This window comes from Symphodus melops (assembly GCF_947650265.1).
Source record: "Symphodus melops genome assembly, chromosome: 15".
NCBI lineage: Eukaryota > Metazoa > Chordata > Actinopteri > Labriformes > Labridae > Symphodus > Symphodus melops.
Genome location: NC_136705.1, coordinates 12571778 through 12594553, shown reverse-complemented (window position 1 = coordinate 12594553; position 22776 = coordinate 12571778). Strand labels below are relative to the sequence as shown.

Below are 22776 nucleotides of genomic sequence, written 5' to 3'. Positions count from 1 at the left end.
TGAAAGACTGCATGTCCTGGAACAATGATCCTTACTGTATCATGTACTTTTCTTGCCTGTTTTACCCTATTAATGGATTATTTGTTTGAAATCTGATTCCAGTCGATGTTTACATTTCCAAGAAAGATTTAAAGTTCAGATCATGGATCTTGATACTTGGTTGGCAATGCTGTATATACTTTGTAACACTGTGTGGATTGATTTTTTTTTAAAATAGAACCTGAAGCCAAGGAAGGTTTTTTCACCAGTGCCACCTTGATAAACTACAAAAACATAGAGGATTCTTGAGGCAGAGCAGCGAACCCCAAATTTTCAGTCCCCAAGGGTGGGGCTTGCCCTTCACATACTGTCTCACTGGACTGTGTGACCCTTTGAATGAGACCATTTGCTCATCAACTGAGTTGTGCTCCTCTGGAGTGACATTCTGGCATTGTTGGCAGAACATAGAGAGCCATGGACGGATCTTCCAACACTTAACTCCTGCTCGCCTGTTTGACAAATCAGTGTTGTCAGTGAAATGCAGGTGTGCAAGCAAGGACTGAAAACAATTGCCTGACATGTGGTCAGCCACCATGGAACACCTTGTGTCGTTTTCCCAGTATGCACGATTCCCAGGCATTTGGCAGTGGCCCATACAGAGATAAAGGCCAGTGAGTATTTCCAGTTCTTTCACTGTAGTGTTAACATTGCTGTGCATTTCAGATGTTTGTACACTGTACACATTTGTTTGTTCCTTCAGTAACTAGAGTATTTTTGCTGTAAAGAACTTTCTTATGTCTTTTTTGTTGGGGGCATAATCAGGGTCATCAGGATCTTTATCCGAGCTATCTGCACATCCTTCAAAACAATCGACGTCATCTTCCGTAATGATATTCAGAGCATCTTGACCGTATTGCTGCTTCTTTTTATTCACACAACAAAAAGATTATAATGAAATTGGATTAAAATAGGATAAAACCTCTTACTTATTAGTGTAACTAATCAAGTGTCTCTTTCGATCCAAACTTACAGTATATTTTTGGAAATGACTTACAGACTTTTTTTTATCAAAAGTTGAACACAATTTTATTAATAATTTTAATGTATTTCACATGAGATTGTGAGATTTGTTTAAATATTCTTAGACTTCAACTTTAGAGCTCACATTGATTAAAAGTGATTGAATGGGCTTAAGTTATTGAACAATTTTCTGCCATTTTCTTTGATTGTGACAAGTACGTGGGATTTTCCACGATAATTTTAGAAGTAAAAGCTGGATGTGACATTTGTCACAGTGATCTTCTCTCTTCTTGTTTCATATCAAGTTATCAAATTGTTTTATTAAAAACCAGTCTAATGTATGAAAGAACATCTTTGACACAAAAATCAAGCTTTCTAAAATTAGCTGGATTTGCCTCATGGGTTAACCTGGTGCACAGCCATATTGGAAATGAGGTCAATGGTACACCAATGATGGCGCAGTCACATAACTGCACCAGGAAGTTAAGCAGATGTCACCTAGGGACTTTATGGGTACCATGAAGATTGAAGCAATTTGAAGGCCTGTCCACAGGGTTTAAAGGGGTGAAGACACCTGTTTCACAGTAGGTCATTATGGGTTAAAAAAAATGCAAAGCAACTCAAATATGGTTTACACAGACGATCGCACAGGTGTGTTAACATTATTCCCACATTGTTTCTCCTTCAGTATTCTGCACGTGTATGTTGCCTAAATATATTAAGATGTTATCCACTTGTGTGATGTGTAGAAACGTTTGACAGCAAGATATAAAAGTAAGCACATGATAAGAATGTAAGCCTGTGCTATGTTGATTTAATACTGTCAAACATTCGGCTGAAAAGTGCAAACATTACAAACATGTTATTCAATGTGGTTTGGGTTTTTTCAGTGTGACTCAAATTCACTGAGTTTGGAAATGGTGTCAAGAAACGCCTAACCGATCATGGCTCATATTAGTTCAAACTACACTTGCATTGTTTTTATTAGCTTAGAAGCCTAATATTTGTAACAGAGTTAGCGTGTTACGATTATCCTAGCTTTCACAGTCTGTCAGGAAGCTTGAATATGGATGTAATGATAGCTGAGCTGAACACAATGCTTTTTGTTTTATGTGAGTCCATTATAAAAAGCTATTGATTGTTCTGTATGTTGTGTCACGTGTTAGCAGGCAGGAAACAGGGAGGAGGACCCAATTGCAGAAAATAAAGATTTATTTAACAAAAAGCAGCCTCAAAATCAAAAGGCAAAAACACAAAACAAAAACTTACTCCACACGAAATCCGAAAGGCAGGGAAAATACGATCAACGACAGACTACAACTACTCACGACAAAAGAGAAGACAATGAACCGACAAGAAACTGAGGCAAACACAGAGACTAAATAGACAAGGGGTAATCAGACACAGGTGATACTAACGAGACAGGTGAGGAACATCAGGGTAATCACAAAGGCGGGAAACACAAGGAACAAAGAACACAAGCCCAGAACACTGAGGACAAGTACAAAGTAAAACCTAACACTGAAACCACCACCAAAACCAGATCTACAAAATAAAACAGGAAACACTAAAGACTAGACTTAAAACACAAGACAGGAAATAAACTAACAGGCAACATAGGAGGACACAGGGAAACACACTCAAGACTAAAGTAAACAAGACTATGAAACATTAAAGCACACAAGGGAAACAATCCACACTAGGAAACAAATAACACTAAGGACAGAATGAAAACTAAAACTAGAAGAAACACAGAGACAAAACCAAACCCCATCCCATTTTCAAGCACAGCACAGTTTAGCAGATGGCTGTTCCGTCATGAGCCCGGGTCTGCTGAAGATTTCTGCCTGTTAAAAGGAAGTTTTTTCTTGCCACGCTATGACGGATTAAGCTGGGCTCTTGTAATATAGCCATCAGTAAGGTCCTTTACCTGCTTTTTGTAAACATAACAATGAGCATGGTCTTGTTACCTGCTCTTTTGTTAATGTTAACAGACAAACAGTAAGGTCCTTTACCTGCTTTTGTAAAGTGTCTTGAGATAACGCCTGTTATGAATTGACGCTATATAAATAAAGATTGATTGATTGATTGATTGATTGATTGATGACATGTTGGTTTGCTTTGCATTTCATAAACATTAACCACAAGCAAAACCTACCTGACCTTCTGCAGAGAAAATTGCATTATGTTATTCCCCTCCAATCACAAAGAAACTTCTCTCACAAGCGTATTTTTGCTGTTACAAAGAAAACTTTAACTGTAAGGGTGATATGTTTCTGGGGAGTTAATGGCATTAAAAGGTCTAAATCAGTTTCTTTTGCCTTTAGCAAGAGTTCTTGTGAGAACCAGGGAATAAGAGAATAATAAAAACGAAAAAATCAACGACATAAATAAGTAAAATACTGAGGAAAGACTTGACCAGTGTTAATAATTAAACGTATTAAACTATAAACTATTCAGGCTTTTGTTTCATTATCACTCTCTTTGAAAGCATTGACCAAAATTCCAGCAGGGTTATATTTGCTCTCTGAGGGCTGTCACAAGACATTCTGGTAAATGTGGAAAATAAGATAAAACAAAAACTGCAAACACTTCCCTTGTGTCCACCGTCACAGCTGAGAATAAAATCAGGAAAGATGTGTAATGTCGTTAGTTCATTAAAACTAATTTAACTAGTTTCTATTATTTTTTTGTTTGTTATAAATACTCTAAAAAAATATTATCACATTACACTAATGGAAATGTATGGCCTGATTTATAATTTTCAATAAAAACTGTTCACATGATGAGTCCATACATTTCTGCAAACTAACTTCTGCACACTGTTTTCCTTATAAATGAATTAGCATCATTTTACATGAAGGTGACAAAGTGTGCAATGTATTTTTTAAGAAATCAAGGTGTTTGTGTGATGTTACGAAAGTATTCTTTATAATTTTGGCTCATTTATTAATTTAAAATGTATTTTAACAAGAGAACTTCATTGAGGTTAACAATCTTTTTTTACAAGAGTGTCCCAGCCAAGACGGTCAGCAGCACTTAACTATAGAAGATGTTAAACCAGCGCCATTATCTTCGGTCAGTTATGCCTGTTGCACTATTTGTGTATTTATATAAGTGGACACAATAACATTTCAGATTTTTTCTAAAACAGATTTTCTTACTTAACTGAAGTAACTAATCTCCCAAGTTAAAAACATTAACTGTAACCTTTCATTACATATTACCTATTATGTCTGTCTTCAGGGCACAAGCCATGTTTGTATGTTTCTTAAATTTAGGCTGCAATCAGCCTTCCATTCCCAGGCCAGTGTGTATAACAGAAGTGATTGGAGGACTTTAATGCGTGGAGCTTGTTGGCATGTGGGTGGAGTATCCCTCTCACAAACAAACAGGTTTTTAAAGAGCTGCTGTGAAGAGGGAGTTTGCAGAGGAGAGACACTCTGCTACTGCTTCCATGTCTATGTCTTTTTGTTTGTTCCTGTGCCAGACTGAACGTTTGTGTCTGCACCCACGTGGGCTTTGGGTGCTTTAGGTACTTCATATGTGAGTGTGCATCAATGTATAGTATGTATGTCTTTGTAGGTACCTGGTTTGTGTGCTGTGTGTATGTGATGTGATGTGAAGTGAGGTAAAAGGGGGAATTTCCGTAGAAGCACTACCTTCTCACAGGAAGTCAAGACATTTGTCTGTAGACATTGTGGCTTTAAGGTCACATGCAGATAAGAAATACATAGCAAAATGTTTCTAAAATGGCCTCCGGAGCTACTTTAAAACTGCGCTTGAGACTGTTCCCCCTCTCAGTGTCTCCCTCTGCCCTGCAGTCAGGTCGTCCTTTGAGACCAGCCTACAGACATCATCCCCCTCCATCATAATCATTACTTTGGCATATAGTCATCTGTCTTATCATTAAATACCGGATCTTAAACGCCTATGATTGTGGCGTGGTCCTTGCTAGGAAAACATTTTATAAAAACATTGAATTCTAGCAAGGGCTTCATCATATAACATGTTGTTTTTGTTTTTACCCTTCTGAGGAAAGAAAACAACCAAGAGACCCGAGAAGAAAGTATGTAATTGCTTTTTCCTTTTATTTCAGAGTTTAAAATGTAAAAATAACATTAAATTAAACCACATTAAAATAAAAGCCATTGGAACATATGCTGATGGACTCTGTTGACTGCTATTAGTTTAATCCAATACTCTACAAGGTAAGCAATGAATGGAAATGATAAAAAGTGTGATATGAAAGGTATATGAGGAGTAAATCAGCAACCCTTCAGTTAGTTTCTGGATAAGAAGACCACATTTGTCCTCCAAAAAAAAAAGACTAAGCTGAACTTTGTGCAGCCACAACACTCTGTGAGGCAGAGGACGGCCAAGCTTGTGATGACTGTTTACTCAGCCCCACTCTGACTGAACACTGGCACCATTCATCGTACGCCAACACTCCGAGAGGACCAGCGTACAGGCGACTTACAGAAACATTTGATTCTCAACAATGGCATAAATCTGTGATGTTCATTGTGAAGGGTCCTTTATCCATCTGAGTGAAAAGATCTCAACAGTGGAGATACATTACACAGCACTATAGTTACAGGGCATGTGTTTATAAGCATATATTTTTACCTACATGATTAAATGTTCTCCTCTATATGTCCTGCTCAACAGGTTCATTTCTCTCTCTCTACCTCACACACACACACACACACACACACACACACACACACACACACACACACACACACACACACACACACACACACACACACACACACACACACACACACACACACACACACACACACACACACACACACACACACACACACACACACACACACACACACACACACACACACACACACACACACACACACACACACACACACACACACACACACACACACACACACACACACACACACACACACACACACACACACACACACACACACACACACACCAAAAACATACACAGACTTGCACCACACTTAAACACAAACACAAAGGGGAGTCTGTACCTGGATGGCCGTGTTGGAAAAGTGTTGACCTTCTAGAGCAAGGTGTTCCGAGAACTGAACTAAGAGTATTAACACAAATACCCAAATTCCAGAAACTAAAAATGTTAGAGGGGATAAAATGACACAGACCAAATAAAAAACTATTCAACAACACCTTTTCAAAACAGGTCAAGTACATTTACTGGGAATACTGTTGCATATCAAGGTATTCATTAAAACAAGTTACAATTTCCCTTCCTGACACACATGCAAAGATGATGACAACTGTCCAGTAGTTGAATATAATGCTCTCATTTGAAGATAGGGTTCGTTTTAATTAAATAAAATTGCAGTGAGCTTCTGGTGTCAAAAAAAGCACACCAGCTCCACCATGTGGACAGATGTTGCATTGCAAAAACAGCCTTTTAGCAAAGATCAGGAAAACAGTCAGTGTTTATGTCCCCAAGCTAGAGGAAACAGAAAACAACATAAGTGCCCCCACTCTTCCCACTCCCAAGAACAACCAGCAGTCAAGGTCACTTCCAATGAAAACACAGCAAATCTAAGGTAACCCCTTATTATCCCTACCTTTTAAAAATAATTAAAATGAACAACAACTCTGACCTACTCTGCTAAAACATAAGAAAAGTATTCAAAACAAAACAATGCTTCTCTCTCTTTCTTACGTTGTGTTGTGCAATTTATCAGTGTCCGAGTTGCGACAATTTTAACAACAACCTAAAGGAATCCACAGTTCTTATTTTACAGGATGCAGCAGTTGACTTTTAAACCAGACTCCACCAATCTGATCTTTGTCATCGCCGTCCTCTCTCCATTCAGTAGCAGCTTCTGCATCAACACCTGACCACACCCACTGACACACATACAGACACGCCCACTGATACAAAAACTGATAGATACACAAACTGCTTCAAAATTCTATATTATATTACGTTATATTCATAATTGTGAAAGACTGCCCTTGTGCTCTTTCATTTTTCTTGTCTGGTTTCTCAATCTTTTTTTTCTCCAGATTTTTTGATCTATGTGTTAAACTCTTCCTCGTCTTGCAGTTTATCTCCATTCTCCTCGTTTTTGTTACTCCTCTCGTGTTTTCGTTGTTTTCCTTCCCTTTTTTCACGCCTCTCTGTCTTAGGCTCTTGAGTAGATGGATGGCGGACGAAAATGAAGGGAGACAGGAGACAGATGGAGAGACTGAGAGTTGCTTTTGCGTGCGCGGAGGACTTGTAGTGACAGTGATGAGAAACTTCAGTCAACAGATTAGCACAGTTGGATCTGGAACGTCACCACCCATTACATCCTTCCAAAAAAACAACCTCCAGCTAAACTGAGGCCAGACTACACTCGACACCACAAGAGTGTTATGAAGCAAAGGACTGGGAGCTTTCAATAGGTCAACGGTGAACATGTTTGTTTTTGATAGTACGAATTTCTGTGAATACGTTCAGTTTGGTTACACTTTGTAGAGGTGACTTTGCTACTAGCAGACTACGATCTATTCTGAGAAGCTATGACCCTATTTGAAGAGAAGCATGTCATATGAGGTATTCCAAAAGCATAATGTATGGCCTCAGTTGACAGAAGAATGAGGAATTATTCTTCAAATAGAGGTTTGACATTGAAAGAGTAAAGGTGATGTGATTCTCCAGACCATGTATAGAAATATCCAAAGTGGGAAGGAATTTATGACACCTGTTGTACTGTATATAATAATCTATAAGACACTTTGACGTACAGTCTATGGTTTGCTCTTTGATTACCTGATTGCTCTAGAACTGTGGGTGTACTCAGCGTGGGAAATGTGGTTTGAGTTAGAATGGAAAGGGTGCTTCTTGTTTTTGTTTAGAGCTGGAAATATGATGTTTAGAGCTGGTCTACAGTCAATTATATGTTTTATATACCTTTTTATGTCTTCACCTATGCTCATGCAAACCTTCTGCAAGCTGCAACAGGTGCAGGATACTGTTTACGAGCACTTTATCAAGAAAGATAATCTTTAAATCAGATTGGGAGAACCCACATGGACATCTTTCTGACTTTGAATGTTGTCCTCGGGGAAAAGCTTCTGGACCATATGGGCCATCTGTCCAACAGTACCCCTGACCTCCTCCTTATGCTAAGAAGATAAAGCTTTCAGTCTGTCTGTGTGTAAGTTAGTGTGACAGTGTCTGCTAATCTTTGCTGCTGTCCTGCTATCATTCACCAGGTCAGTGTGCAGACTGGGAGGTTTGCTTCTGTGTCAGGCTGCTCATGAAAATTCTTCTGTTTGGAAAGACATAAAGAGGAAGGTTTCAGCCATGTACCGATCACCCTCTCTGGAAAACAAAGAATTAATGGCTCTGTATGGAAGGGAGAGAGAGCATTTCTTTGTCGGGGACGAGGACTGTGGCATTGAGGTGAGGCTTTAAAGATGCATGATTCCTCAGTTGAACAATTATAATCTCAGTTTTAGATTTGCTTAAAACATGGACAGAAGAGTTTATTTAAAAAAAATATGCAAGATATGTACATAATTTGAATGAATGCAGAAAATGTTGGCTGTAAATATGATACAAGCATGGGTGATGTTTTTTTTTTCTTCCTTTTTTTAGTTAATAGTGAATAATTACAATGTAAGGTTTAATAACAACCGGACATTTTAAAACTGAGAACTATTCCTATACATTGCAAAATCAAATAAATGTAGCGTACGTCATAAAATATTTACATCAACATCATCATTTTAAATTATTACATTATCTATTAAATCAGTGGTTCTTGAACTTTTTTAGACCATGGACCCCTTTCAGGTGAGACATTTTTTTCCAAGAACCGCCTCATAACATTGGGGGTTCAACAGATCTTCTTGGACTGTCCAGCTCTAGTTCAGCCAACATTGATAAGCATATAATAATACAATGTATAAATGTACTATGGAGTACATTCACTGATAGAATTAGGCTACTTTTATTTCAAGTACTTAATTTAATAAACTTTGAGAAATTGTTGACTCTGAGGCGTTTTTTATTTTGAGGTTGTTTTTTTTTCTTCGCTGCGACTATGAAGTGACAGGTATGTCCTGTGTCAGGACATAGTTGATCTACTGGCACGAAACGAAAGTGGACGGGTGTATTGGACAAAATGACTTACTTTATTGATGCAAGAGGTCCCAGTTTGTGGATATGCTTTTTCAATGGTACAACACACTTTACAATTTTTTGTAAGAGGCTAAGATTTGTGGACCCCACTTTGAGAATCACTGCTCGAAATGTTATAATGTACATAAAACTTCCACCTTTTAGGACTATGACCTAAGTTCAGAGTGCAATGAGGAGGCAAAAGGGAGCAGGAGGGTCCGCAGGTCTCTGTCCCTGGAAATCTACGGCCTTCAGAGGGAGCAGCATGTGTACTTCTCCAACCAGGAGTACTACAGAAGACTTGAGGAGCTGAAAAGTGCTCACCTGAAGAACATGGCCGAGCTGGAGAGGATGTACATCAGCCAGGGCCTGGGGGAGAACGAGGAAGGTGTCGTAAGAGGAGAGAACAGTGAGGCCAGACTGTCAGTGAGGTAAATAATGACATACAGTCTCTAAATGCTGCTTTTACATGAAACACTAGCAAGTCTTTCAGAATTTGGATTGATTAAGATATTAAATTTGTTATTTTTGGAAGGTTAAACGGTGTATTTTGCTGATGAGCACAGCCACTTTACATAAACGTCATTATTTTTATGTAATCCTAAAGTAGCGGCCCATTGAGGAAACTCCAAAGGATCAACTCCCAGGAGGAGCTGGACTTTCACGAGACGTCGAGCGGTTCTGATCAATCAGAACTCTGTGGGGGGGACAGCATGGGAGAACTAGAGCTGGACAGTCCAAGAAGATCTCGTGACTGGGACCAACCCTTTGGAAGGTTTCTGAAGTATATGAGACAAAAATACAACCGTTTATTAACCATATTCTCACAACAGCCAATTTCATCTGGCATCACTCTAAGTTTGAGAGGCTAAAATACAGTGTTCATGTCACTGGGCTGTATTCCAGGTTGTGAATGCATGGAATGACAAATTATTATTCAGTAACTTTCCTCTTTTCTTCCAGAGAGATCCTTCTGAGCCCTGAAGAATTGACAACGCAGAAGCTGTTTCGGTTTCAGCCAAAAGCCTCCTTTTCCAATTTGCGGGAAAAAACATCCCGTCAAAGTGGGGTCAGGGTCCGCTCAAACTCCAAGGTCACCGTGCCCAAACCCTTTCAGATGATGCTGAGGGAGGAGGAGAGGAAGAGGCACCGGGTGCGGACTCGCTCTGAGGTTGAGCTCGAGAACACACTACTAAAACAGGAGTTGGAAGAGCTCAGAGAATGCCAGAAACAGTTCAGGGCGTCACCTGCACCAGCGCACATACGTGTTCCTCTCTTCAAAGTCATCAGCCGCCACTCCAGTCAGCGGGCTTGCCGAAGCAGAAGTGACAACAATAACAACACCGTAGACAAAAGCAATCCCGGATCTAATGCTTCCTCACCACAGCCTTTCCATTTCCTAGAAAGGGAGAGGAGGAAGAGGGAGGCGAAGATTGCCGCAGAGCTGGGGAAGCAGGGACCCAAAGAGGAACGACAGGCCTTCAGGGCTCGGCCCATGCCCTGCTCAGTGTACGGCAACAGACACAGAGCAAACAACAAAACAACAAGCCGCCGGCCCCAGCCCCAAGCCTGGACACAGGAGAAGGATGCCATTGAAAGTGAGCCAAACTCTGACATGGAGCAAGACGTGATCCACTCTAAATCAGACACTGCTCTTGACTCTTGCGGGGCCAAGACATGTCCATACTCCAAGCCGGTGAAGAAGCAGTTAGAGGTCTCCATTGAAATGGTTAAAGAAAGGGAGTGGTCGTATATCGACCCGCTATGAGCCACTGCCAGGAACACTGTCTCGCCTCTGCAGACAAGTCCTGAGTCCCTGCTGACCAACAATAGTGTCTACACATTTATATAAAAAGGTTCTATATAAAACAAAGTAAAGTGATATAGTGAAAAGGAGGAGGCATTTAGCTACATTTAACCCCCCTAGTCTGCTTATGAATAATGACTGTACAGTCATTCTTCACCAAACATATGGTTTAAATGTATAGATTATGTATTGTATGTCCAGTAGCAAGATTTGTGTTGTTTTCATACAGTACCTGTTCAAATATTTTGGAGCTAAGTAAGAAGACAACTTAATTTATAAAACTCAAATCCTCAATTCTTTGCAGCTTGACTTTTGTTGACACACACACGCACACACACCTACACACACACACACACACACACACTTACTTACTTACTTATAATAAACAGCTCCTGGCAGTGTTTGTCTATGTTTCTTTGGTTGGTGCTTCATGTCTTGGCACATAACTGATGACAAACTTCTCATCAAGAAAACTTAAGAGGTAAGCAGGTTACTTTAAAAAAAGGAACTGAAAATGTAATGTGGTATGATGTTTATCATGACTGGTATACAGTCATCCAGCAGCTTAACACTTGATTAAAGGTTAAATAAATTAATAAATGCAGGGTGTGCATCAGGTAAAAACTCAAATTTCAATTGAGAACAATTCTCTGTCCTCCACTTGGGGTTCAAAATACATTTTAAATGCCTTTGCTTTTAACACTTTTGGACAATTTTAATATTTTATGAAACTTAAGTTGTAGACTTTCATGACACATTTTGTAATTCAATTAACGCTCAATGTCACTTTTAGCCTGCTTTATTTTTCTCTCGTATTGCTGTAATCCTAGATGGCAGTCCACACCAAAAGATTGTTAATAAAACTGAAAGTGTAGGTATCACCAACTGCAAGGAACAAAAGAAAAAAAAAGTCAGGAGGAAGCGTCTCACGTCACAAACTTTTCTCAGTCTAGGGGAAGTCCACTGTATCAGGCTATGGTGTATAAAAGACCCTTGAAGTCCCTGCCAGTCTCGTCTTCTTCTGATCATTTCAAGGTGAATGCGTCTTTGTGTCAAGCATCAAGATGTGTGGAGTTTACTTGTTCTTTCTGCTCAGTGAGTACTCTACATTTGTTACTGACAAAGTAAAACATGCGGGTGGGCTTCAGCATATTAGGTAGTCATAAGTTCTGCTACAGCCAACAGTGTCACTTTTTAACGACACACGTTATGTCCTCAACGTAACCGGGACATTTATCGGGGATCATTTCAGAAATGCATTTTTTTTATCATGTCGAAACAATTACCATAAGATCGCTTGCCTTTTAAACAAATAGCCTCCTCGTGGTATCTAGATGATTCGATGAAGAAAAGTTAATGCTGGAGCCGTCAGGCTGAAAGAGCGAGCCGTTAGGCGTTATTCATTTCCTATACCTTTCGGTGGATGGATTTGTGCGCCACGCTGTTTCTTTGTGTTTCTCAACGTTATTTCCGCACGATAGAGAATTGTTTCTTTCATAGGTGATGCGTTTTGCTGAATGCGCTCAATGCAGAGTGCGTTTGGGTGCGTGTTTGTGTGAAACGGAGAGAGAGGTCAAAAGAGAGACTATAGGCTGTGTGTGGCACAGTCCCCTGTGAGTGTAAAACAAACTTTGGAGCATGTTTTGACCCAGATGTCACACAGTTCAGGCAAATAAACAAAGCAGCTCATTCAATTGCGCAACATAAACGAGCAGCCACGGTTGTGTGTCTAAATCCCCCCCCCCCACGGTTTCCCACCGGCAGTTTATACGTTCAGAAGCGATTCCCGGGGGCATTTCACGGGGTAATGCAACACAACTTCTTCTCTTACATCCCCTTGCAAGTGACAACTTTTCTTTTCACTTATTTACAGGAAGATACTTTGACTCATTCTCAAATGGTCCCGCGGTGGCTAAACAAGGAATCGTCAAAGTATACCACGTGATGCGTCTGAACGAATCACGTAATCAGAAACCAACACAAACCAATGAGATTACGTTCTTAGCATTAAACTTCCCGTTAAACTTTCACGACTGGTTGCTGGTGGAAAGGAAGTGTCCTTATTTGGATTACATGGTGTTGGCAGGAGAGAGAGAGAGCTTTACAGAGATATCAGTGATGAAGGACATGAGAGAGCAGCCGTGACACAGCACGTCCAGTTAGAACGCAAACTTTCGGGCAAATTTACGCGAAATCTAACGCCCCGACCAGACAAAATTTATTAAAATATACACATAAATGTATTATTAGTAGTTTGAAAGATTACATGTTCAGGGACTGAATAAGCCCAAAATCTCAGAAATGATCAGTGCATTAAAAATGGGTGTTTTTGCCTGCCGTGTCTCGCCTTAAAATTGCCCTGAAATACAAATAACTTTACATTAAGTGTTAGTTAATACATTTTCTGTGGGATGTGAGATGCATTCATAAAGACAGGAAATCAAAAACCTCGAATAAATAGGAAAATCTTCAAATGTTCTACTTTTGCAGGGAATTCTGTTGAAGCATGAAGTATTTGTATCTACTTGAACACACTTTAAAATTATGACACTACACCGAAACAACCTTTAATAGATATTTGACAGTTCTTTAGCAAGTGCAAAGGCAGTTTAATACAAATCAGTTATTATGAAATGGGGGTTGGAGACTCAACACCAAATCTTTTCTTTGCATGTCCCCTAACCTTAATAGCTTCAGTAAAACAACTCGCATGTCTCTGACAACATTAAAAAAACGAATACCTGTGTTTTACTGTCATTGCAAAGTAAAAAAAACCTACTTACATTATACCATGCAGTTACTGAAAATCCTAATGAGGATTTGCAGAGCAATGCTTTCTGATACACTTTAGCCTTTACTGTACTGAAGATATTGAAACAAATCTACACTCTCCTTTTATTCACTTTCTGGAAGACTGACCTGACGTGGTGTAAAGCAAAACCCTGACATGTAACTTTGGGGCCTTTTTTGACATTCACTGATTCAAGAAATACCCATGTTACGTGTAATTGAATACTTTGAGCCGTTTAGTCAACATAGTCATAAGGGGATGAACACTGATGTTTTTTAGACAATATGTGCTGGAAGAATGTTTCAGCTAATAACAATATCAGTATGAAACATTGTCTAAGCTCTGGTAATGGTTTTGTATCGTTTTCTTCCCAGTTGGAGCTCTAAAGCTCTGCAGTGGATATGAAGTGGCCTGTACTGTTTCTGGTGATGATCAAGGGATACTTTACAGAGTCCCAGAATTTGAGGCAACTGATTGTTACTTCAACTGGAGCAACATTACTGTAAGTCAACTGTTTCTGGAGTACATGACACATGTTGTACACACATGAAAAGACTGCAGCTATTATTGCTTGATAAGGTTCACCTGTCATATATATATATATATATATATATATATATATATATATATATATAAACATTTAAAGGAAAATCCTGGTGGAGATATGTGCATGAATGTCAATGTTTATAAGACCTGGCAAGCTCAACAACTGCAAATGTTAAAATTCCATTTCTTACTTCCTCTTTCAAGTTCCCAATCCAATACCAGTGCTATAAAAATTAACATTATATGCTCTCAAAATGTCTATGCAAAATATTGCTAAATTGGTGTAATACTAGTTTTTTCTGTCGTTAAACCTGGCCACTAGCACTGCACTGTTGTTGTTACTCAGATTGGTGAAAGGTTATTGGGAACATAACTAAAAGAGAAATTCACTGAGAGTAATCTGTAATTGGAATAAATGTAGACTTTTTCCATGGATTCATCTTAATAAACCAACTTTCTTATGCTGGCTTGGAAGATCATTCAAACACTAATGGTGTCATTGTCTGCCTTATCTTAAATTAAGCACCACGTGATAGCCAATCAAAGAGGGAAGCTTGAAGAGCTTGTGCTGATGGCCACCAACCAGACTCTCCTCCTCAAAAAGTGCCAGGAGCTGATCTACTACTCGAGGAACTGTATCTCTGAGGTAATGCAACCCTTGGTGCACCCTAACAAACATCACATGAAAGATTTCATACACAGTGACAAACTAGAGCCATACACTTTACGATTTGCAAGATACATTGTAGACTTTACAATATTTATTTATACATTTGTACTTCTCTGATGTGCCTGCTTAGGGTGGGCCACGCAGAGGGACCTGTAATGGTACGTATGATTACCTGTTGGACTTACATTTGAGGGGTATCTCTCATCAATGATCTGACTTTGGAATTCTCTCATTTTGCAGCAACCTGCCTTCCAAATGATGACATAGATAAACAAGGTAGGTACAAGTCAAGAGTCAAGTGAACTCTTATTGTCTGTTTATTACTTTTTTGTACTTAATGATTATTGTTGGATATGAGTAACTTCCTCGTCATACTATTACAAAGTTATTACGTAGTTTCCATTTCAGACCTTTAAACTTACTGTTAAGTCAGGTCTATGAGGAACAACAAGTCCTTTGTGGTGATTTTGGCACATGGTTCGACCTTTCAGGCTTCCTCGAAGTTCTGCCTTGATGGGAAGCTCTGCAGACACTGGTCAAAACAGTATATTCTTGTTAATATCATTGCACAAAAGAGGAAATACTTTTCAATTATTGCACGCTTTCCAAAATAGCAACAGTGATGAGTCAATCATGAGTCATCGAAAAATCAGGACAGGGAAAGAAAGAAATATATGGAGCTAGAAAAACTTAATTAAGAATAAGTGTATAATTATTACTTTTAGTGGTGGGACTTTAACACATTCATTTTGATTAATTAATTGCAAGAAAATAACGTGTTACTTTTTTTTTAACACATTTAATCACAGTTTGCTTCATAAACAGTGCAGGACTGTTTGTTATAACACGTTTTTTCGGTTACGTCGATTATACTGATGCACATGTGACAGAGTTTGGCTAAAGGCTACCAAAATACTTGGATGAAAGCATGCAAGGACATTTTCATTTCAAGAAACGACCTGACGGCAGCCTTTGTAAAAGCGTGGTTCTGTGCAAACTTTGCAAAAAAAAAAAAAAAAGGGTATGCAGACCACTGAAGCAATTCACCCCTCTGGTACCATCTCAATGCAAAGCACATCGGAGTGCGCACACAAACCACTACAGCTAGCTAGCATACAGCTATTAGTACAAACGACGTGTTTGCCGCCCAAACTTGACCAAATGACTCGACCAACTCACAAATTCACTCTCTAAATGGATGTGATAAATTTCGATTAATTAATTAGAAAGCCCTGAGTTAATTAGATTAATTTTTTTTAATCAAGTCCCAACCCTAATTCCTTTTAATTGTTACCTAAAATCGTATGCACTCATTTAGAGAGGGTCAGTAATTAAACAGTCCTTGTGAATAATTCTTCTTCATATTATTTACTCTCCATTATCTATAACACTTATCCTGTCGTGGGAGGCTGGATGCAATCCCAGCTGCCTTTGGCTGAGAGGTGGAGTACACACTGGTAGCCAGTCAATCACATTGCTGACATGCAGAGACAACCAGTCACTCTCAAATCTACACCTACAGGCAATTTAGAGTAGCCACTTAATGTAATGTGAATGTCTTTGGACTGCGGGACGAAGTAGTAGTACTCAGTTTCCACCCACACGTGCAGTGGGAGAGCATTGAAACTCTACACAGAGAGGCCCTTTCTTGCTGTGATGCAAAAACCACACTGTCTGTCTGCCATTGCTATAACTCTACTAATTTATAAAAACAAGAATTAACTGGGTTAATAAAAAAACAGAACAAAAAGTAGGCTATGCTAAGAACTGTGCTATTAGTACACACCACACATGGCCAACATTTTTTCTTTCGTGGATAAAATTACATTCTGGCACTACACAGCAACCAAACCCGTCTTTCCTGTTACATATTGTCTCCTGTTTTTTTTTTTTTTTTTAAAGATTTATTTTGGGCTTTTTATGCCTTTATTATAGAGGGAGGAAAGTGGATAGAGTCGGAAATCAGGGAGAGAGAGTGGGGAGAGACATGCGGGAAATGGGCCACAGGCCGGACGCGAACCCGGGCCGCCCGCGCGCGAGGACTATAGCCTCAATACATGGGATCGCGCGCACTGCCGCTGCGCCACCGGCGATCCCTCCTGTTTTTGGTTTTGATAAAGCAAATTTAAGTTCAGACTGAACATGAGGCAAAAATCTGGGCGTGGTGCACTGCACTACACTAGAGGTGTGGGTGGGAAATGTAAGCAGCAGATTTGCCCCAGGCTGGGTGATTAAAGGGAACATGGCATGACAGGTTAAGTCATGGGAAAATTATCTTCAACAAGATACAGAGACCATTGAGTAAAAAGATGAACACCTGGATGTAAGAACAAAACAAACAATCAGGCTGGACAAGACACAATGGAGAGAGCTGGCAGAAAATGGAAAAAGGAAGGCAGCCCAGACAAGACTTTATTAGAATAGGGATCACACTCACAGAACCTCTTTCCCCTCGACATACTCTCTCACAACACAGTAGTGCAGACAAACTCCTCTCACTGGGATAGTTGCTCCATTTCCAGCTAGCTTACAGTTGTGTCTTTGCAACTTTTTGGCTTTTGTTGATTAGGACTGCAGAAAAAGTCAAGCTTGAGCTAATCAGAAAATGTTATTTATTTTTAGAACGAACACAACGTTGTGACTAAGCAGCTGAGGCCAGAACACAAGGGCAATTTAGGAAAATCTAACCATTTTATTGTTATTAAGTATTATTAGTTGTTGTTGTTAGTATTATTATTCTACATAGAGACAGACATGTCAATGTAGAAGAAAAAGTTGGAGAAAAGTTTGACAAAACTATCAAATATGTTGATGATAGGAGAGGAATTTATTTTCTCAATGATCTTGGCGTAAAAACAGACTTTGACTTTGGACAAACTTCTTTAACATAAACAAGTGCTACTTTTGGTTGTCTTTGATGAAAACAAGTCTTCAAACATCATAATGCTGCAATTAGGGGGTGGCTGTGGTTCAGTGGGTAGCGTCACCATCTCTCAAACCAGAAAGTCAAGGGTTCGATCCCCAGCTCCTGCGAGCCACGTGCCTGGGCAAGACACCCAATCCTGAATTGCTCCCCCTGTTCCGTCAGGGTGTGTCCTGTGGTCGACCGCTTGGGGCGCTAATTGCCCCACAAGGATAAATGGTGTTTTGTTTTTTTCAAAATTTCACTTTCAAAAGAAATGCCCAAAAACTTACCAAGTGGGTTTGTCGAATATGTAGTCAAAAAAACAGTTAGTGAAGTCAAGATAATCACTGATGTAAAAGTATAATCTAAAAAGGAGTCCTGAATGCTCGTACTGAGAAAAAATAATTGCCAGCAAGTAAAATGTATTTGTTCACTTCTTGAAAGAAGATGTGAAGACTTGTTTTATCCCAAATCTATTTTTTAATCAATCAATAAATATTGTTTATGCATCACTAGCAATTCAGGAATTATTTTTGTTATATTTTGAAATTAGATGTTTATCCGTCTTGTCAGGGGACTCGTATTTAGTGAAAGGAAAACATTTTGACTAGAAGTTCAATAAACCCTCTTGGTAAGATATGAGCGTTTGTTTTCTTGTTGCAGGAAATCTGTCTCTCAAAGCCAACTGGTTCATGATTTCCATAATCCTTACTGTCGTGCTGCTCTTGGGAGTCCTCACTTCATGCATCATTTTCAGAGATCGCATTTTCAGGTATTTTAAATTAATGTCATTTTATAAAATAATAGCAATTCCTTTATCTGGTGCGTGTTTTAATTCTCTGTTAAATTTGGGTGTGATGTAGAAATCCCAGTTGCTTCTACGCCACTGTGAAGACGACAGAGACCTCTGAAAAACGGAAGAGCATGGACTTCGGTTTCACTTTCTCTACTGTGGATGAAGTTGATTCAGTTTGTCTTTCTATTTCACCAGCTGTAAGAGAAGACAGTCCCTGTCTTTGAACAACTGGATTGGCAACCACTTAGATTAAGATTTAACAGATTGCTTTTAAGGTTCTAAAAGAGTCAGCACTATGTTCTATTGCTGACTTTTTAACTGTTCATGAATGAGCTACAGCCGTAATTTCCTCAAGCACATACTGTGAAATTTTAGGCTAAAGCAATATAAACACTCTTATTGGTCTTTTCTCTTGATGTACTGTATATTGAAGTGCTTCAGCATTTTGTGTCATTTAATCCATTCAAAACTGTCATGTGTATATTGACCTTATTTAGAGATGAACATTTGCTCACGTACAGGAGTTGAGAGTTTAGTTTAAAAACACTTCTATGATAAAGGGACAGATACAATAACAGGGAGCTTCACACTTATAAGCTTAACTTGTTATTTGAATCTACAAACAGAACAATCTTAATTGTCTGCATCACTCCCATAACTTCATCTTCACTGACAAAAACTCCTATGCACTTTCCTATTTATTTAAGAAGTGAGACTGCCAATTAAGATTTTTCATCAAGCAGAGCAGTTATTTTTATTATTTATTTTTTTATTTTATTTTTTTTTGGGGGGGGGGGGGCTCTTTTTTTCCCCTTTTATTGGAGTAGGGTAAGCTAGTAGAGAAAATGAAGTTGGGGGGATGGAAAGAGAGGGACGATATGTATTTTAGTGTCTTAGAGGGAACTTAAAATGGTGCCTTTCTGGACTCGTCCTTAGTGCAATGGTGGGGTAAAACATACCCTTGTATTTTCCTTGACTGATAGAATGCATGAAGCGTTTAACTCTGGAGCATTTTGTCACGCCAGCTTTAAGCTTTTTGCAGCAAATTAGCAGGAAAAGTATTAAACAGTAACATTTATGATGACAGTTGCACAATAAAATATTCCCTTTTAGTAATCGTTGAAAATAAAAAATGATCATAAAACTGTTGAAGTCCTTCTGCAAGGCAAACTTGTCTTTAATCCTTAAATATTCAATCAAAAGTGTGTTTATTAACCTTGTGTGCCTTACCGTATAATATTTGTACAACCCAAATCAGGTAGATTTGGTTTTCAGTTGTTTAGCTCTATGTGATTTTCAATTGTACTGTAAATTGAGATTAAACATGTGCCTCCTAAAACTCTGTTTTTATTTTGTTGCAAGAATGTTCTTTCATCGTTAATTATTCACCTGGCATAAAAGAAGTGAAATATGTCTTAAGTAATGTCATAGGAAGTGAAGGTAGTGAGTTACAGGAAGCTCTCCGTTCCTCCTGATCTTTAGAGAAATAAACGTCAAATGCTTAGGCAGCATTTTGACTTTCACATTGACACCACACTATGAGTCAGAATCAGCCTGCATCAATCCATGTAAACATGTGTGTCATAGTAATGACCTTAAAGACAAAGAGGGTAGTCATGTGTCAGCTTTGTGGTGTAACTGTAACCATTGTGTGTCTTAATAAGGGTGCATATCTTGCCAAGAATACTGAAGTAAAGAATGCACGTGATCAACTTTGGTTTCCCAGTTTTATGTGAAAAACAATTAGGATGCTATAGATGTCATAAACAGGATGTGGCTTTATGCTTTGAATTGAAACGAGTTGTTTTGCTAAATCTTAGAGGTGCTTTACATTTTTTTTAAACTTGTTCTGACTGTGATGCAGAGACTTTAATCATCCACGATAAGGTGGTGTGCAAAGTGAAAATTCACACCGTTTTCAAAGAAAGAATCTCCATGAGATGGTAGTTTTAAGGTCAGCGATAGCACATATAGCCAATTTGTGCTATGAGGCTGTAAGAAATTAAAGCTCCTCCTGGGAACACCTGAGGATCCCTTTGCTTAACCAGCTGCCACGGAAACCCGGCCCTGGCTCAGATTTTGTCCTGTTATTGTTAGAAGTCAAGAAATCATTAAACTTTTGTTCCTGAAGGGGACATGGAAGTCTTAAGCATGTTTCAAAAGGGTTTTAAAGGTTAAAAATATTACACTCAATTAAAATGATGGACTTCCAGGTGGAACAGGATGATATCTTGGGGATCAAGAATTTTTTTTGTGGCAAACCATTCAAAAGATGTCAAGACATGTAGGTGAACTACTGAAAACTCAAGTGTCTCAAGTGACAAGCAATGACTGTTCTAATGTTCTAAGTTTCCTATAAATCCATGTAAAGGTTATTAGCATGACACCGTCTGTAGTCATTTAAAAATTAAACTGGTGAGCAGGGTTGTCTCCAAGACAACCATCATTATTTGTAAACACACTTCCTGTGACTCATGTTGCCAGTCACGTCTATGCGTATTTGTATGATAACGATCAGAGCACGTTTTGTTGAGTTTCTCCCTATATTCCTGGGAACAATGCTTGGAATTCCTCTTGAATCAGCATCATGCTGAGTTGGTGTGACTGAGCAGAAAATTATTCCTTTATGTATTTTTATCACCATACATTTCACACACAAAAAAAAATAGATCACTTTCACTCACTTGACTGTAAAACCGGGAAGGTTGTGGTTGTAAACCGGGGGTTAAAATTCAAACTACAAATGAAATATTTGTTCTTTTAGAAACGGGTGTTTTTCTTCTACAGTTGACTTTCAGCCTTTTTGTGGTGCTCTTGATTTAACATTTGGTGTCCAACCAGTCTGAGACCGGGACAAGACCGTAAAAAATGCTTTTGATTATTAGGTGAGACCTTCTTGACCAAAATATGAGTACTACAACACTACTGCACGAGTCCGACAAAAACTTGCAAACACCAAATATCTTCATTGGAAGGGCTGACTGTGCTCTATTGTTTGAGTAAGTTTGGACTTGACATAACTTACGTTTGGATAAGAAAGTACCTGACCAGCTGTTCTAAGTTGTCATTCTTCAAATTTTCACGGGCAAGCTGGAAGATTTCAATTCAACGAAACTGCAGTTAGTCTGTTTAGGTTTCTTTTTATAGAGAGAGAACTACACTTCATTACAGTTACATAACAATACAGTAGACAGTCTTAGTCCAGGTTGATCAGGCTTAAACATACAGGCCCCCAAAGTAACAGATTCACTAATTGCAGCAACATTTACAAATACAAAGTAACTGGTCTACTGCAACATGTAGACATACACGAAGAATTATTGCAAGAAATGGTTTCAGGGCTGGAACTAGTCCACGTTCCTGTCTGGGTTCCATTGCACAGTAACAACCAGCTGACATCTCATTGGCTATCTTTAAAGAAAAAAGGAAACAATTTCAATTAAAAACATTTTTTGTTGAAATAATTGTATGAAACTTGAAAATAATTCAAAACCGCACTGATACAGTGGAAAGTCCAGGGGCCTTATTTATCAGAGCGTAAGCTGGCTGTATTGTGTTGATGAATGAGGTCAACATTCATCAACAAAGTGTAAACAAACACAAGAATGACTATGCAAAGAGATGGACTTATCATATTGTACATTAACTTGGGAGTGTATGTAACTATAAGAACAGCTCTGATGATGCTTGCGCACAGAATCTGGCATCAACGTTCTCGTCACCATTGTGATGTGCATATCTTATTACTGAATTAGAAAGTGAAACCTGAATTAAATCATGACATAAAGGTTGTACTTGTGAAACATACAACTTATTGCTTGCACTATGGCCGTAATTTCATCTTAACATGCATTTTTAGTTCCTGCTTTCCTATCATGTGACTTGTCTAACTGACTTCCTTTTTTTCCTTTTGCCTCTTTAACTTCTGAGGTCTGGCAAACTGGTATGTCTGAACTTTGAAAACCTTGTTTTGGTGTCTGAGTGACCATTGTTGGTGTGTCTTCAGTTCCTATTTCTTCTTGTTTAATTCCTTGAAATTGTGTTCCTCCAATTGCGGGGCTCCTCTAGCTCCTGGAAATTCTACCATAAGTTAATTTCTTTTACTCACTTCTGTGTGGTTTT

At 38.8% G+C, this 22776-nt stretch overlaps 1 protein-coding gene across 2 annotated transcripts; it reads left to right on the top strand.

Annotated features, from left to right (window-relative positions):
- The first annotated feature begins 8243 nt into the window (after positions 1–8243).
- Positions 8244–11196, top strand: LOC306835625 (protein FAM161A). Of its 2 annotated transcripts, none has more exons than XM_079362292.1 (4): positions 8244–8419; positions 9305–9570; positions 9747–9914; positions 10103–11196. In XM_079362292.1, exons 1-4 carry the CDS (start codon positions 8321–8323, stop codon positions 10905–10907), a joined length of 1338 nt encoding a protein of 445 aa, XP_079218418.1. In that variant the 5' UTR covers positions 8244–8320; the 3' UTR covers positions 10908–11196. The 2 variants fall into 2 exon arrangements, with proteins under 2 accessions (XP_079218418.1, XP_079218417.1); XM_079362291.1 differs by having other exon boundaries at positions 9747–9923.
- Positions 11197–22776: the final 11580 nt, after the last annotated feature.

What these genes read in the sequence shown, in the direction of transcription:
- LOC306835625 (XM_079362291.1), top strand. Translation starts at nt 8,321, where the DNA reads ATGTACCGATCACCCTCTCTGGAAAACAAAGAATTAATGGCTCTGTAT. An exon ending in ACGAGGACTGTGGCATTGAG is followed by an intron (nt 8,420 to 9,304) that starts GTGAGGCTTTAA and finishes TCCACCTTTTAG; the next exon opens with GACTATGACCTAAGTTCAGA. An exon ending in GAGGCCAGACTGTCAGTGAG is followed by an intron (nt 9,571 to 9,746) that starts GTAAATAATGAC and finishes GTAATCCTAAAG; the next exon opens with TAGCGGCCCATTGAGGAAAC.